We start from the raw sequence: 13,767 nt of genomic DNA on the forward strand, positions 1-13,767 counted from the left end.
AGTCTCCGAGAAGGAATCTACGGAGAAGGAATCTGCGAAGAATGACTCTGCGGAGAAAGAATCTGCGAAGAAGGAATCTGCGGATAAGGAATCTGCGAAGAATGACTCTGCGGAAAAGGACTCTGCGGAGAAGGACACTGCGAAGAAGGACTCTGCAGAGAAAGAGAAAGCAGAGAGCGAAGCCGAGAAAACCAGTCCACCTGCGGAGCAGCTCCCGAAAGTGTCGAGACCACAGAGACCGGTGCGTGCAACACGCAACAAACGGCCTCTCGCCGAGGAGCAACCCTCAAACGAGACAAAGACCAAGGACAAAGCGAAGGCGAGAGGGGCCAGTAAGCCAACCTCCTCGAGGGACAAGTCGAAGGAGTGGACTGACGAAGACGGCTTCACCTACACAGGCCAAGTCAACAAATTCGGCGAGGAACTGGTGTATGTTGGCGGCGAGTACGAATGGTATCGACCCAACAACACTTACGGGGATGATAAGCTGCCGCTGCCTCCTGTCCGCCTCATTTCGCGCGACCAGCTAGAAAAGGACCGTATCTTTGGCTTTCCCCCTCTGATGGGCGAGAGAAACATCCCACGTGCGACGCACATGCCGTTCACCTATGAAAACGTTTATGAGGAACGAGCGAAGATCAAGGCCCGGGACGAGGCGCGCAAACGCGGCATTGAAGTGGACCGGTTCATGCCCTCTGCTGCCATTCACGCCCTGATTGCTGAGCATGACAAGACCTCGAGTGACAAGGACAAATCTGGCTCGGGGGTGGAACACAAGGGCCCGGCTCCGCGCAAGCGCCGCCGTGGCGCAGAGCAACCCACCGAGGCCGCACAAGCCGCCAAACGACGTCGCAAGGAGGACACTCCCCCTCACGCGGCAGACCAGCCCAAGACTTTGCGCATTAAATTGACTCTGAAGGGCGCCGCTGCGGCAGCCGCTGCGGCGGGAAACGCCGGCTCTCCAAATGACTCATCGAAGAAGCGCACCCGTTCTGAGATCGAGAGCGCGCCTGAAGCGAACGGTGTTCCAGACAGCAAGACCCCACAGGGCCGGCCTTCGAAGCTTCTCAAACTTTCCGGCCTGCGCCGTGATCCTGTCTCGACTCCATCCAAGTCGACGGCGACTCCAGCCACGCCTGGGGGCGGGAACAAAAACGCCACTGCTACACCTGCGCCTGCACCTGTGCCTACACCTGCCACAGCTCCCGCCCCCCAGGCTTCGACTCCGGTCACCGAAGCCAGTACCGCAGTCCCAGGAACTACTCCTGGTGGCCGGCCCCGGCGGCGAGCTGCAGCAGCGTTGATGGCGGAATTCCAGACTCATGCCGAGCAGAGGGCGCGTCGCGCCAACGCCCGCAAGAAGGAGCCCACCACCTAGACGACTGGTCTCTCCCCCTTCCACCTACCGTGTTCCACACACTCAGACCAGTAGCGCAACTCCCTCTTCTGTCTGGTTCGCACTCATTCCTTCTTTACGACTATCGACTTTTCGAAGTGAGACCAGACAGAAGAGGGGGTGGTGGGTGGATTGGAGGGAACTCCGGCCTCGATTATCCCCCAAGTCTCATGCGCTGTTATCCACATAATGCACGCTTTGTGCTGGAGCCAGGTCACTTCTTTATTTTGTGTCTCGACCCTGGGCTGCGAGACATCAACGACCGTTGAACAGAAAGGTTTTCACTTCATGAACAGTATCGACAAACAATCCGACCACGACGAGTTTAGTACTAGCACGATGAGAGTGAAAATCTAAGGCCCTTGAGAGATGAAACGGAACGGTGGAATATGAAGAACGAGCGAAATCGACCCCTGCTGAGGCGGATGGACTTGTCAGAGGGGGCATGAACACAGAGCGGACTGGGGAAGGAAACAACATCACCTGGCTCCAAGGTTGTCCCAGCAGACAAAGATTCGAGACATGTTACCGGCTGAGCACGACTACTTTGCTCCTTTTATTTCCTTTTTCCTTGCGATAAATCTTGCGAATTAGCTGAGCATAGCGATTGTGTTTCTATCATCATCATCATCATCATCAACATCGGAGGACGAGGATCATCATGCCATGGAAGGAGATATGGCTTTTGCTGCCGTGTTGGGTTCTGGGAACTCGGGATTCGATCATACCTACAACTATTATCCTCTTTTCTTCCCGCTCTTGCACACTGATGTCTGTACTAGTATTCGGGATAGGTCGCTCGAATACAAGGATTGTAAGCTGAGGATGGGAAACTGGCTGCATGCTGTGATTTGTTGCATGTTGCACGTTGCATGTTGCATTTCGACCTGCGGATGCTTTTGTGTGTATGTGTGTGCTTGTACTTTTAGATTGAATTGGGATAGGATTGGGGGCTCATGGTTCGGGATGCAACTTGCGATGAGATGGAGAAAGCTGGAAATGAGGACACGAAGACCAGCGGAATTGTATTGCACAGGAAATTGAGAAGGTGCAAATCCATCGAGATCTGAAGATAAGAAGCTGTCGCCAGTGACAGGCGGTTTCAAGAATGCTGCGAAGTGTAGTGTAGAGTGTAGAGTGTAGCGACTAACCCATCACCATCAACCAATTGTTTCCTGCAATTCCTGCCTCAGGCCCCAAGGCACCATCCACTTCCCCAGAAAAAGAATTTCCCTTCCGGCTGGCGACAAGCAACCCTTGGAAACAACATCAAATCACCGTCAAGACATCTGACGCTTATTACTGCTCACTGCTCCTGGGACATCCAAACACAAACCCTACATTATCCAAGCAATTTCTCCCATTCATCCATACCATTCATCCTTTCCAGCTCTTCCACAAAATAAGGCAACGACGAGGAAGAAAAAGAGAAAGACAATGCCCCCCTCCACTCCCACCTCCCGCACATCCAAACCACCCACCCCCACCCCCACCCCCAAGTCTCACGCTCAACCCTCCATTGCCAAACCCACTCCCCAACGCGTCGTCTTCCCCGAAGCTCACCTCCGCCACACGCCTCTCGCCTCCCGGATCCCAGGAAGCACTGGCCCGAGAGTAGGCGGAGGCGGAGGCTCCCGCCGCCCTCCGCTCCCCGCCAACGATATCCGGCAAACGAAGGAGTATAAAGCTGCCGCTAGGAAGTGAGTGCCCCCTTCTCCCCGCTGCCCTTTTTTTGTTTATGCTTGAGTTGTCTTGTCTTGTCTTGACTTGGTTGGAGAGCGCATGCTTGGGCATGGGGTTGTCGTGTTGTGTTGTGTCTCCCAGATGAGCATATACTTGTCCCTACTCGCACTAGCACTAGCACTTCCAATACCCATACCCGCCCCTGCACACGGGAGAGAGGGTGGACGCTACCTTATTATCATCAACCCAGGACCAGTATACAGCACCAGGATAGCAGGACAGATGACTAATGGACCAAACCCCCCTCCGCCCGGGGGTGTGGCACAAGCAGATGGCTCTCGACGATCGTGGCGCTGCCGATTCTGATGTATACGTCTTATATTCTCTATGAGCGGAGTATGTCGCCCTCCCCTCTTTGTTTTGGGTGATGGTCACGGGAAAGCGGTGTACTGACTCGTCACTGTCTAGCGGTTGGGAATCAGAAACCGAAGCGGTTGGTTGGAGGGGATGGACAGGGGCAGCAGGGGCAGCAGGGGCAGAGTAGAGGAGGGGGTAGCTGGGGGAATGGGGAGGGGAGGGAGTAGATTTGATGAGGGCGTTGTTGGTCTTGGTGCTACTAATGTGGGTTGTCTGGTTGAGGCGGGGGGTGCCGGGCACCGGGTGATGGTGTATCTTGTTGACATGTATATTATTACTTGATCAGGAAAGGGTCGGAAGCGTAAAAATATGTTTCTGGCGTAGTTTTTATGGTTGTTTGACACCGTTGGTAAGCATAGGCATAGGCATAGCTTAGGATTGATATGCAGTCGGCGAAGGATACATCGGTCACTACACAAATTTCTACTTTGGACTACGATCTAGTAGAGCTGGCTTATTCCAGCTGCAGGTAAAGCCGAGATCTTCGTCTCCGCGGTCTCTCATCCTCCGCATCGTATTCTTCAGGTTCAAGACGAGGACGGCTTACCCTCCGCGGTCTCTCATCCGCCGCATCGTATGGCTCGTCTTCGCCTTCAGGCATCGAAAGCTCGGGCGCGGTCCATTGGATCTCCCCATCATGGATGTTGCAGACATCGAGGATCAGGCCTCCAACCTCAGGAATGTCGTCGATGAGGCCGATGAATGCAAAGATCCTATTCGGGGCCCCCCCTTCGGCAACGTTGACGTTCAGCGTCGCCGCATGGTGCTCCCGCAGAATGCGGGCTCCTCGCCAACGACGACGTTGGGGTTGTTGCAGCGGGCGCATGGGAAAGGTCACCGGGTTTTCATCGGTCCTCTGGGTGTAGATGGGCTCCACATCCGGGTGCAAGACCCCGCTGTCCCGCTCGAGCGGGGCGACCGTTGTCCGCGGCGCCGCCATGCGCGCCTGATACTCCGCGTCGGCTTCCTCGGGAGTCCGCAGGAGGACATCCTCGCACGTGTGCAGGACCGAGTCGTGGTCACAGACGCGGTAGGGGTCCACGGGGGGCCCAGTGACGAACACGGCCCGCGACAGGAAGGCGCCCTGGAACCACGCCTCGATAATCAGGTCCGCGGTCTCGCGCGCGACTCTGCCCAGATAGAACTCCGGCGCCGCCGCGCTGACGCCCGGCATGACCTGCCATTTGATCTGCCAGGTCTCATACAGCCATTGGTTGAACTGGGTGGGATGGCTGCCGGCCCAGAGGGCGGCGTTCAGGGCCACCACGTAGCGGAACTCAGGGTTGGGTGCCTGGTCGTACCAGCGAGAGTTGACGGGCGTCGAGAACGTGAGCGGGCGCTGATAGGGGACGATGCGCCGCGGGAGCTCGACGAGCCTTCGCATCAGGTGCCGATTACGGGACTCGAAAATCGCCCCGTCCACCAGGACAAAGCCCGCCACGCGGTAGGTGGGGTCGCTGATCCAGACGTTCCATTTGTGCACGAAGTCGGCCTCGCTGGTCACGCAGACCAGTCGCGCCCAGCTGGCCAGCCGGGCGAGCACGGTTGGGTATTGCTGGACAAAACTATACCCGCCAGGGCAGATCAGGAAGAGCAACCGCCTCGCGGGGCTCTGCTCGGCGTTTAGTCCGTGACGGAGTGGTTGTTCCATCTTGGAGTCAATTGACGTTGACAAAGTAGGGCTTGGAGTTGTTCAGTGGATTGGTCGAGTGGATGAGGTCCCGTGTTATGAGGTTGACAAACACTCATTTTGGGGCCATACGGCCGACATATTTATAGACTCCAGCACGAGAAATGGTCTTTCGCTGCGACGAGAGACGCATCAAATTTCCGAGTTCCCTTTGTGTCGAGGTTGAGGATTGCCGACGACGAATATTGTTCGGATTGAACACATCTTTGTTATCAATCTTGAACTTGGATTCCGTCAATTATGTCCTAGAAGTGGTGGGGGTTTCAATATACTAAATGCCTTTCAAGGGTTGAAATATGGTCAATGTCAGGTATCTCGTCAATGATACAAGAGATAAAGAATGGGAAGAAAAGCTCCGGTAGCAAGTTGTGGACAAGATGTCCACAATGCACCGTCTACCTTCCTAACGAGGAAAGCAAGATGACAATAAACGAAATGGAACTTACCGGACAAGCCCATGGGTTTTTGTTCACTCAGAATGTTGCCGAACCTCTTATCCCTGAAAATCTTAACACGTATGGCTAATGCTGTACTAGCTAAGTTATATGAAAAAAAGTAAATCGATTTGCTCACAGAGCCCAGGTAGTCCGCATTGCTACCAGTATAAGTGGTTTAGAGATAGCCAAAAAAAATGCATCAACATCAGGCGAAACACTGATCCCAGTTCCCGCCAGATCTAGCAAAGCTCAATCCTCGCACAAAGTCATCCCGCTTGCATCGGCCTAGCTTATCAACCGCGCAGCCGTGCAGCGGAACCACGCGATCGTTTACTAGCACCCGCACAAGAGGCTCCGGCTGTGCTTTACACTGCATCATCTCAACGTAGGCTCGCGCACCGAATGGAACGGTCCACGCCGCCGAGAACCCATCGGTCTCTTTCATCGACTCCACCTTCGTCTTGGACAACGGTTTGGTGCCGTTGTACAGGCCCAAGGCGAAGAAGATAGGGATCATCCCGTTGTCGTGTGTGAAGTCCGCATAGAGAGTATAGTTCAAGGGGAATGTGGCCGGGCTCGAGTCCAGAGTGCGATTGGTACTTGTCTCGTCATGGACCGGGATATGTGTCAGACGAGCAATCAACTCATTGGTGAAGCCAACCCCTCGACTAGGACCAAGAGGATTTCCAGCACCGTACCCGTAGTACTTCTCCAAGGAACGGAGGTAGTTGTATTGCTCCCATTCCGTATGAGTGAAGAGGTCACAGAACGGAGAGAGCTGAGTCTCCGGCTCAGACTGTGCGATAGTATCGAAGGAGCACATGTCCATGAGATAGACGACCTCTTTGGCCGTGAGGTTCGCTCCGGGAATGTTCTTCTCCAGCCGCTTCAAGATGGGCGGCGTGAGGAGGGCAGTAAAGTTGGCTACAACATCATCCCCCAGTTCGCTGTTCTCGAAGACCGTGCAGGTGCTGGGATCCAGCGAGTTATTAGCGTTGGTGCTTTCGGAGATCACCACATTGACCAAGGGAGCAAGTTGACCGGGAAGGGCCAAGGTGTCATTGAGCTTCGTGTCCTGGAAACCTTGGATGAATTTCTGGCCAGATTCGATCACCCGGCTTGACCCGGATGCGCGAACGAAAGGAGTGCCGTCCTTTGCCAGAGACTCGTAGCGCTGGTAGAACTTGATTCCCGAGTCGATCATCTGCTGCACCCCGAAGGAAGTCAGATCGTCCGACCCCAGGGTGTAGTTGTAGGTCTCCAGGAAGGCATAATCCCCCTTGTAAGACGTCGCACCGGCCTGAATCTTTGCGATCACTTTGGCATATTTTGCGGACTTGGATGCAGTGGGGTACCGTGCACCGTGGCGGGAGATCACTTGTGCGAAAGTGACGTGGCAGCCCTCAGGGATAGCCGGAGAGACGGACTCCTCCTCAACCGAGAAGTAAGGGGAGTACTGGCCCCAGAGATGCGAAATCTCGGAGAAGCAATTATAGCCCTCATTGACACTGTCGCAGGTCGAGGAGCTCTGCTTGGGGGATCTAACCACCGGACCGGCGGATGCTCTACCAAGGTTGGAGGAGGCGGTAAGCAACATGTATAGGAATGGGGAGAGTCAGGTTCTACATACCCAGAGAGGAGGTAGAGCGAGAGCAGAATGGTAAAGAAGCCCATTATAACCGCAATCACAGTTTTTCTGTTCGCAAGAAACAACAATTGACGAGGTCTTCCCCCAGCGAGCTGGGGTGGTTCATATAGTCCCTTCATTATTGTGGCTGGAGAGCACCCATGGCTCTAATTGTGCGACACCGGTCGGGAGCTAGAAAGCTAGCACGCGACACTGGTAGCCCACGTGCAAGAATAGAATTGATCTTGAGGAGTGCTTAAACTGCTAAGTGGGTATAGGAGTAGTAGAAACGGGATGTGGTTCGGAGCACAGTAACAGAGTCCATGTACATCAGTAGAAGTAGTAAGTAGTACGGGCGGAGAGAGACGGGACCCAGGTTGAATTGGATCCATGGCTGTGGAGTATCGCATCTTGGGGCAGACCACGTGGGGGATTTCCCTTCTTCTGGTTGGGTAGTAGAGAGTAGTAGCTGCCTGAGGACCTCCCGAGTCGTAGGTATCTCATCACTGCCGGAATCCTCAGGTGTCGACCAACTGCCACCGGGAACGCTACAGAGGCACAGTATATACAATAATACTCATACTCAATCTACGATTTCAACTCCGATAGCCTTTGTCTGAACATGTGCAGCTCTCGTCAGTCGGTTCCATGCAAGTACGCTTTAGCGGTACGACGTTCCCACCCCAGTCCATTGTTAAAATAGACCGTCGTGTGATGAAGGTAAAGGTAACTAGTGAGGATCTCTATGTGATTCTTGCTTGAGGGCTGGCAGGACTAGTCTGAGGTGCCACAACATCAAATCAGGCGGTCGGCCAGCGATATAGTGTTACATACATATGCAATCCCAGCACAACCTACCAAGTCTTAGTAGTCCTCCCACGTGCAAGACGAAAGCAACCAACAGAGAAAAGGAAAATCCCAGGAGTGTTGCAAAGGAAATTTCAGACAACCATCCCGATGTCAAGTTGCATCCAGTACAAATTCAACAGTACACAAGAAAGGTTGAGGAGAAAAACAAATTGCCGCCTTTTCCATTGCTATCATCAAAAGTTCTAAGCCTTCCAGCATGTAAGCCATGTAAAAATCTCTTTTTTGCACACTTTCCCCGGTCAAGAAGAAAAGAATGTTACGTCAAATAATGACTCCTCCAACTTCTAAAAAAAAACTTGTGAGGATTCCAGAATCTTATACAAGAAAATGTAGGCAGAAACACATAAGAAAGTGATTCCCCTAACAGAAACGAACGCCCTCGGGGAAACTGCCCAGGATATAATATTGCATGAGGAACTGAGGGCATGCGGTTGATGTCTCTGTGTCACCTCTTGCAGCCCACAATAGGAGCATTACGAACCCCGTGTCCATGCCCCAGAAACGTGTGCTAATTCTCTAGGGGGTCTCTCAACAGGTACGATGCCCCGCTCTGCGTGCATCGTGCCGTAAGAGGCCGAAGAGGTAGGCCATGTGACAGATGGCCGTGCCGTCGACAAGGGCATCATCTTCGAATCGGCCATCGAAGTCCTACTTGCTGCGGACCCATGTGCGGATTCCAGGCTTTCGCGAGTTGCCTCGGGTCCGTGCCAAGCTGCCTTTCGGTCTTGATCAGGGGCTGTGAGAAAAGACGTGCGGAACGCATGCGGGGATGTTGGCCTCGTAGGCATCTGCCCTGCAGGTACCAGGCGAGTATAATGGTCACGGAAGAAGTCTCGCTCGGAGCGGTAGAAGTCGCGCTCCTGAGTCAACGCCCGAATCTCTTGTGTTTGTCTCTGCAGAGCCTCGGCTTGCTTCCTTATCTCGTCCTGCTGCGCAGTGATCTTCTGTTCCATTTGCATTTCGTTCCTCTTGCGATTGCGGAATCTTCTTGAGGCGTCACTGTTAGCCTTCCGCTTCTCCGCCTGCTGCGACGAGCCCGATTTCGTATCGACGAAACACGGAATCATGCCAGGGGGTGGTGGCTCAGCCGACTCGTCCCCAGGCCGCGGTACTGCCATGGCAGGAGGCAGCCGGCTCGCCGCATCTCCTGTCGTATATGAAGTATTTCCGAACGAAGGTGTGTGATGTGGCATGGGAGCCACTGCTATTGCCGGAGACGATCGACCAAATTGACTGTAAGTCGATACCGGCGTTGTTGGACTGGTTTCCTGAGAACTCGGATGAGGGGTGTGGTTGCCACTCACTTGGCGGCTATGGAAAGTTGGAGTTGATTGCACCGAGACTGGGGCCAGGATTGGGGCTGAACCCGGGTGAGAGGAGGTCGATACGGGGTGCCCTGGAACAGAGTCGATATAATGGGGCGAGCTGGGACCTCTGGAGTACGAGCTCAGGTGTGATGTTTGAGAGAGTGGAGACTGGGCCGATCCAGCCTTCAAGCTCAAGCTACCCCCGAGAGGAGGGAATCGAGCTGGTGGCGATGCAGGGGCTATAATCGGATGGCTTCTGACCCCGGGAGAGGAGGAAAGTCGCTTAGCTGGGTGGAGTGTTGGCGAGGGAAGATGCATCGTCGGCGAGGACGGGTGTCGAGTGTGTGAAGATAACGCTGCAGTCGACCGTCCTTCCCCATGACTTTCCCAGCCGTTCTCTGGTTTGGTGCTCGGCACCTTGGAGGGAGGATTAAGAATCGATTCCACGCCAATGGGACGAGACTGCCCAGTCGAATTCAATGCATACCCCAACGGGTCAGATGATTGCCAGGAGAAAGGTCGCGAACGAGCATGATCTGAGCTATCCGAGTCATCGTCCAGGCGAGGTCTTTTCCGTTCGAGCGAACCGCGACTCTCGGACGAACGAGCATCGCCTATGGAGGGAGCAGAGACAGGGGGCGACATGTGCTCCAAATCTCTCAGTACCGATTGTTGAGATGATCCTGGGCATGGCGGGGCTCCTCCTCTCTCCAGGTGAGCTGGAGATTGACGAAGAGGAGCCTGAGAGAGGGAGCCGGTTGGTTGGGCGAGAGGAAAACCAGGCAGCGAATGATATTGGGACGAAGAATGCACCGGACTGGAGTATGGAAGATTGGCCAACACACTGAGTCCTAGGGTAGCCACGGTGACGGAAAGGCTGATTAGGAGCCCAAAAGAAGACGAGAAAAAGGAGGGAAGTATAGGCTGGGCTTGGGTGGTTGAGAAAGGAACACGGGCAGCGGATGCCGTGCGCAATGGAGAATCCTTATACACCCAATCCTTTCGGTTCTGGCTTGTATCCCCTGAGAATGAATTGACCGCGTCAATCAACACTACAGTATATCCTGTGCCCAGCAAGATTTACCCGATTGCCGCCGGATATCGTTGAAATCACCAATGTCCAATGTATGATGTGAGAGAACAAGAAAATCAAGTCAATTGAGAATCGATACCCAGTATCTGTATAGTGGAGCCGAGTTATCAGAGCCAAGGCACGATGGATAGAAGAGGCAGTGAAAGAAGACAAGTTCGGTGAGTTAGACAACGTCTCGATCAGTGAGGAAAGAAGAAGGAAGTAGAAAGTAAGTTCAAATCACAAGGGGAACGCAAATGATTATGGTAGTGTTGAAGGCGGAGGAGGAGGCGATTAGGATGGTAGTAGTAGGTTGGTAGGCAGGTAAGTGGGTTAGGTATGGTACTAATCCTAAATATTTTTTTTCTCTTATGGGATTGATTTTATTTTATCTGATTATTGCTAACGGAACGGATCTGCTTCCCAGCACAAGCATAAGTGAGCTGTTGACAGCAGAGAAAGAAGTACAATCTTTTCGGCGGTGTGAAACGGAAGGCGATGTTTGGTAGTGAATAATAAATGGGGGATCAAAATAAGAACAGCAGCAGCAGCAGCAAGCGGGTGTGGGACCCATGGATTTTAGTTAGTTTAATTAGTTTAAGAGAAAAAAAGAGGAACCCAGAGGCATGGGTTGGGGAATGGGGAGGGGGGCGAGGATCTTGGGTCGACGATGAACAACAAGTATGTAAGACACTTTGCGTTAGACCAAAGATTATTTTAATCAAGAAAAGAAAAGAAAAGAAAAGAAAAATAAAAAATCAATCATCAATCAATTTAAATAGAAAAAGAAAAGAGGAGAAAACAAAAGAAAAGAGATCATGGCATCACACAAAGAGTGACGCACAGGCAGCTCACGCAGCTGGTAAGGGGGGAGAGAGAGAGAGAAGAGGTGGATTTTCCATCATGGATGACTGCAAGCCTAACTTGGTCGGTCTGTCCCTACTACTGCTTAGCGACATACATACATGCATGAATACATCCATCCATCCATACATACATACATACATACTGTACAGGCATGCATACATACACCGTACATACAGCCTACATACAGCCTACATACAGCACCTTTATATTTTTAATCTTTCTTCTTCCTGTTTTTACCAAATCCTGTCCGGACTCAGGAGCCATGCATCTAAATATACGTGGATCTTGATTATCCACCTGACTAGCTCTACCTCAATCTTGGGTAAATTAGACTACAGTAACTTACTTCCTTGAGAGTTCTAAAGTCCCACGCCCAATTGATGATCCATAAAAACAACTTATGGTGGAGACCACGACACACAGGTACATACATGCTCATACATATACAGAGTACAATCAACTCAGACAGTCAGACGTATTGTACATGCATGCATGCATAGATACCTGTCTGGGACTTTTGTCTAGTCCGGGTGCAGTTCCAACGATCTAGTCTTCATCCGTCAAAAGTACTTACTTGGTACCAAAGAGGGAGGAGAAGGAGGAGAGCGCCATCGTGATGGGTCTCGGGGAAGACGGAAACCCTCCCTCGAAACTACTTAAGCGGTAAAAGCTGTTCCAAATTCGGAGGTAAGTATTGATTGTCAGGTGGGAAACTTGAAATCAGAGAGACCATGAAGACAAAAAAATAGTAGAAAAAGAAAATATTAAGAAATAAAAAAAAAAGGGTCTATCCAGGCTCCGAAGAGAACAACAGCATTACCCGGAGCTTCCAGGTTTGAACAAGGCCCCGGGCCTACTCTATCAGTACACTCACTAGGATACTTAGTGTACCTATGCTATAAGTTACCAGTTAACTCAGGTTATCTAGAAGTTACCTAGAAGGATATGTCAGTCGACCTATCTTTATCCGGCCATGACAGTATCACCTTTCCTGCTAGGTGATTCATTTCCTCATCACACAAGCTATGTTGATTCATCCGGTTAACTTTGGGGCGAATACTTAGGGGGCTCGGGATTTGTAGAGTATTTCTTTCAGGATCCCTCAGCCTCTATGAAGTCCTGTCCGTCTTGAGAAACGAATCACCCTAACCAACTCCATCGTTCACTAGTGAGATCACTAGAAGCGGCTAACCATGGGATTGGGGATTGGGGACATGCAGGTGAACCGGAAGCTTTTAGTATGGGCGCCGTCAATTTGGGTCGGTGGAGGTCCCCGAGAAGTCGTGCTTCCCCTAGACTAGCTCAGCAGCAGCTTGAGGGGGGAACTTGCAAGATACCCGCTCGCTCAAGCCGTCGGTCGGGGTGGAAAGAAGTACAGGGCAGGTACCGACCGAGCGTGTGAGATCGAGGATAGCAATCAAGCGGTAAGTAATGTATGTCAGTACGGAGTACTACACTGTAATATATATCCATCCGTATGACCATTTCACATACTGCATGCAGCCTGTATTATAGCGGTAATCCAAAACATCTGCCGGTTGCCACTTACCGCCTGGGGGAGCACTGAGAGGGGTGGAGGAAGGAGAAGGTCGACCCATTGGCAATTAACTACAGAATGGCCCTCGGAAGGATTCTGTCTCTTTGACATCCTGCCTGCCTCACGACGATCTCTGGACTTTTTTGTTGGTGTGCGAATCGAGTCAGTTGTGATGATGGCATTTGGCCTGGCCCCCACTGAGTTTGCCGATGTCAATTGTCTCGTTCACCCCCAGCATTTTGGCCTCGATTGGTAACTATTTCTAATGAGGTAACGTTACAAGCATGGCTCTAGCAGATTTATAGATTCATTGAGGGAAAACGACACAGATCACCAGATGAAGCGAGGTTGGCCATGTCAAAGCGATGAAGACAGAGTGTACTGCCGGACCGTACAGGCTGCTGCACGGGAAAGAAGTTGGCATAGATATAAACAGACACCCGGTACATAGGCCTGTAGTACAGAGGTAACCTGGGCCCGAAGCACTCGGTTGATATCCATGACTACCGACTGAATGGCCAAGTTATATTTATTATTCATTGAATGACCGTACCACAATGACCAGCAACCATGGATAAATGGGACATTAACCCCCAAGCATTCATCCATGTCTATCTATCTCCTGAGTGAGGTAAGCTATCTATCTATCTATCTACCTCAAACATGACGGAGTAGGAAAAGGCCATCTGCTCCATCCTGCCTAAGAAAGCTAAAACAAGCCCGTCGTCTAGTTCGCAGCGGCAAATGGAGCGGACGAGCAGACTTTCTTCCATTCAGGTGGCAGATTTGTCCCGAATCACGATGTTTTGCATGCATGCGGGAAGATAACATACTTTCCAAAGTTCAAGTTTCAAATCACCTTTC

At 52.0% G+C, this 13,767-nt stretch overlaps 4 protein-coding genes across 4 annotated transcripts; 1 reads left to right on the forward strand and 3 right to left on the reverse strand.

Annotated features, from left to right (window-relative positions):
* The first annotated feature begins 2,665 nt into the window (after positions 1 to 2,665).
* On the forward strand, positions 2,666 to 3,573 carry BO66DRAFT_388213 (uncharacterized protein). Its single transcript, XM_025646502.1, has 2 exons — positions 2,666 to 3,475; positions 3,548 to 3,573. The coding sequence occupies exon 1, from the start codon at positions 2,834 to 2,836 to the stop codon at positions 3,098 to 3,100; it is 267 nt and encodes an 88-aa protein (XP_025507969.1). The 5' UTR covers positions 2,666 to 2,833; the 3' UTR covers positions 3,101 to 3,475; positions 3,548 to 3,573.
* On the reverse strand, positions 3,254 to 5,147 carry BO66DRAFT_397976 (uncharacterized protein; the record flags this gene model as incomplete). Its single annotated transcript, XM_025648626.1, has 2 exons — positions 3,254 to 3,751; positions 4,044 to 5,147. The coding sequence occupies 2 exons, from the start codon at positions 5,145 to 5,147 to the stop codon at positions 3,254 to 3,256; spliced, it is 1,602 nt and encodes a 533-aa protein (XP_025507970.1).
* A 681-nt stretch (positions 5,148 to 5,828) lies between these two features.
* BO66DRAFT_313537 (histidine phosphatase family protein) lies at positions 5,829 to 7,297 on the reverse strand (the record flags this gene model as incomplete). The annotated part of the gene is made up of 2 exons (XM_025643391.1): positions 5,829 to 7,188; positions 7,254 to 7,297. 2 exons carry the CDS (start codon positions 7,295 to 7,297, stop codon positions 5,829 to 5,831), a joined length of 1,404 nt encoding a protein of 467 aa, XP_025507971.1.
* Positions 7,298 to 8,491: 1,194 nt separating this feature from the next.
* Positions 8,492 to 10,545, reverse strand: BO66DRAFT_143169 (uncharacterized protein). Its single transcript, XM_025642081.1, has one exon. The coding sequence runs from the start codon at positions 10,070 to 10,072 to the stop codon at positions 8,594 to 8,596; it is 1,479 nt and encodes a 492-aa protein (XP_025507972.1). The 5' UTR covers positions 10,073 to 10,545; the 3' UTR covers positions 8,492 to 8,593.
* Between the last annotated feature and the right edge of the window lie 3,222 nt (positions 10,546 to 13,767).

Source organism: Aspergillus aculeatinus, assembly GCF_003184765.1.
Source record: "Aspergillus aculeatinus CBS 121060 unplaced genomic scaffold BO66scaffold_4, whole genome shotgun sequence".
Classification (NCBI taxonomy): domain Eukaryota; kingdom Fungi; phylum Ascomycota; class Eurotiomycetes; order Eurotiales; family Aspergillaceae; genus Aspergillus; species Aspergillus aculeatinus.

Bases quoted from the DNA above. Each gene is read 5' to 3' on its own strand.
- BO66DRAFT_143169 (XM_025642081.1), bottom strand. From the start codon at position 10,072: ATGTCGCCCCCTGTCTCTGCTCCCTCCATAGGCGATGCTCGTTCGTCC.
- BO66DRAFT_388213 (XM_025646502.1), top strand. From the start codon at position 2,834: ATGCCCCCCTCCACTCCCACCTCCCGCACATCCAAACCACCCACCCCC.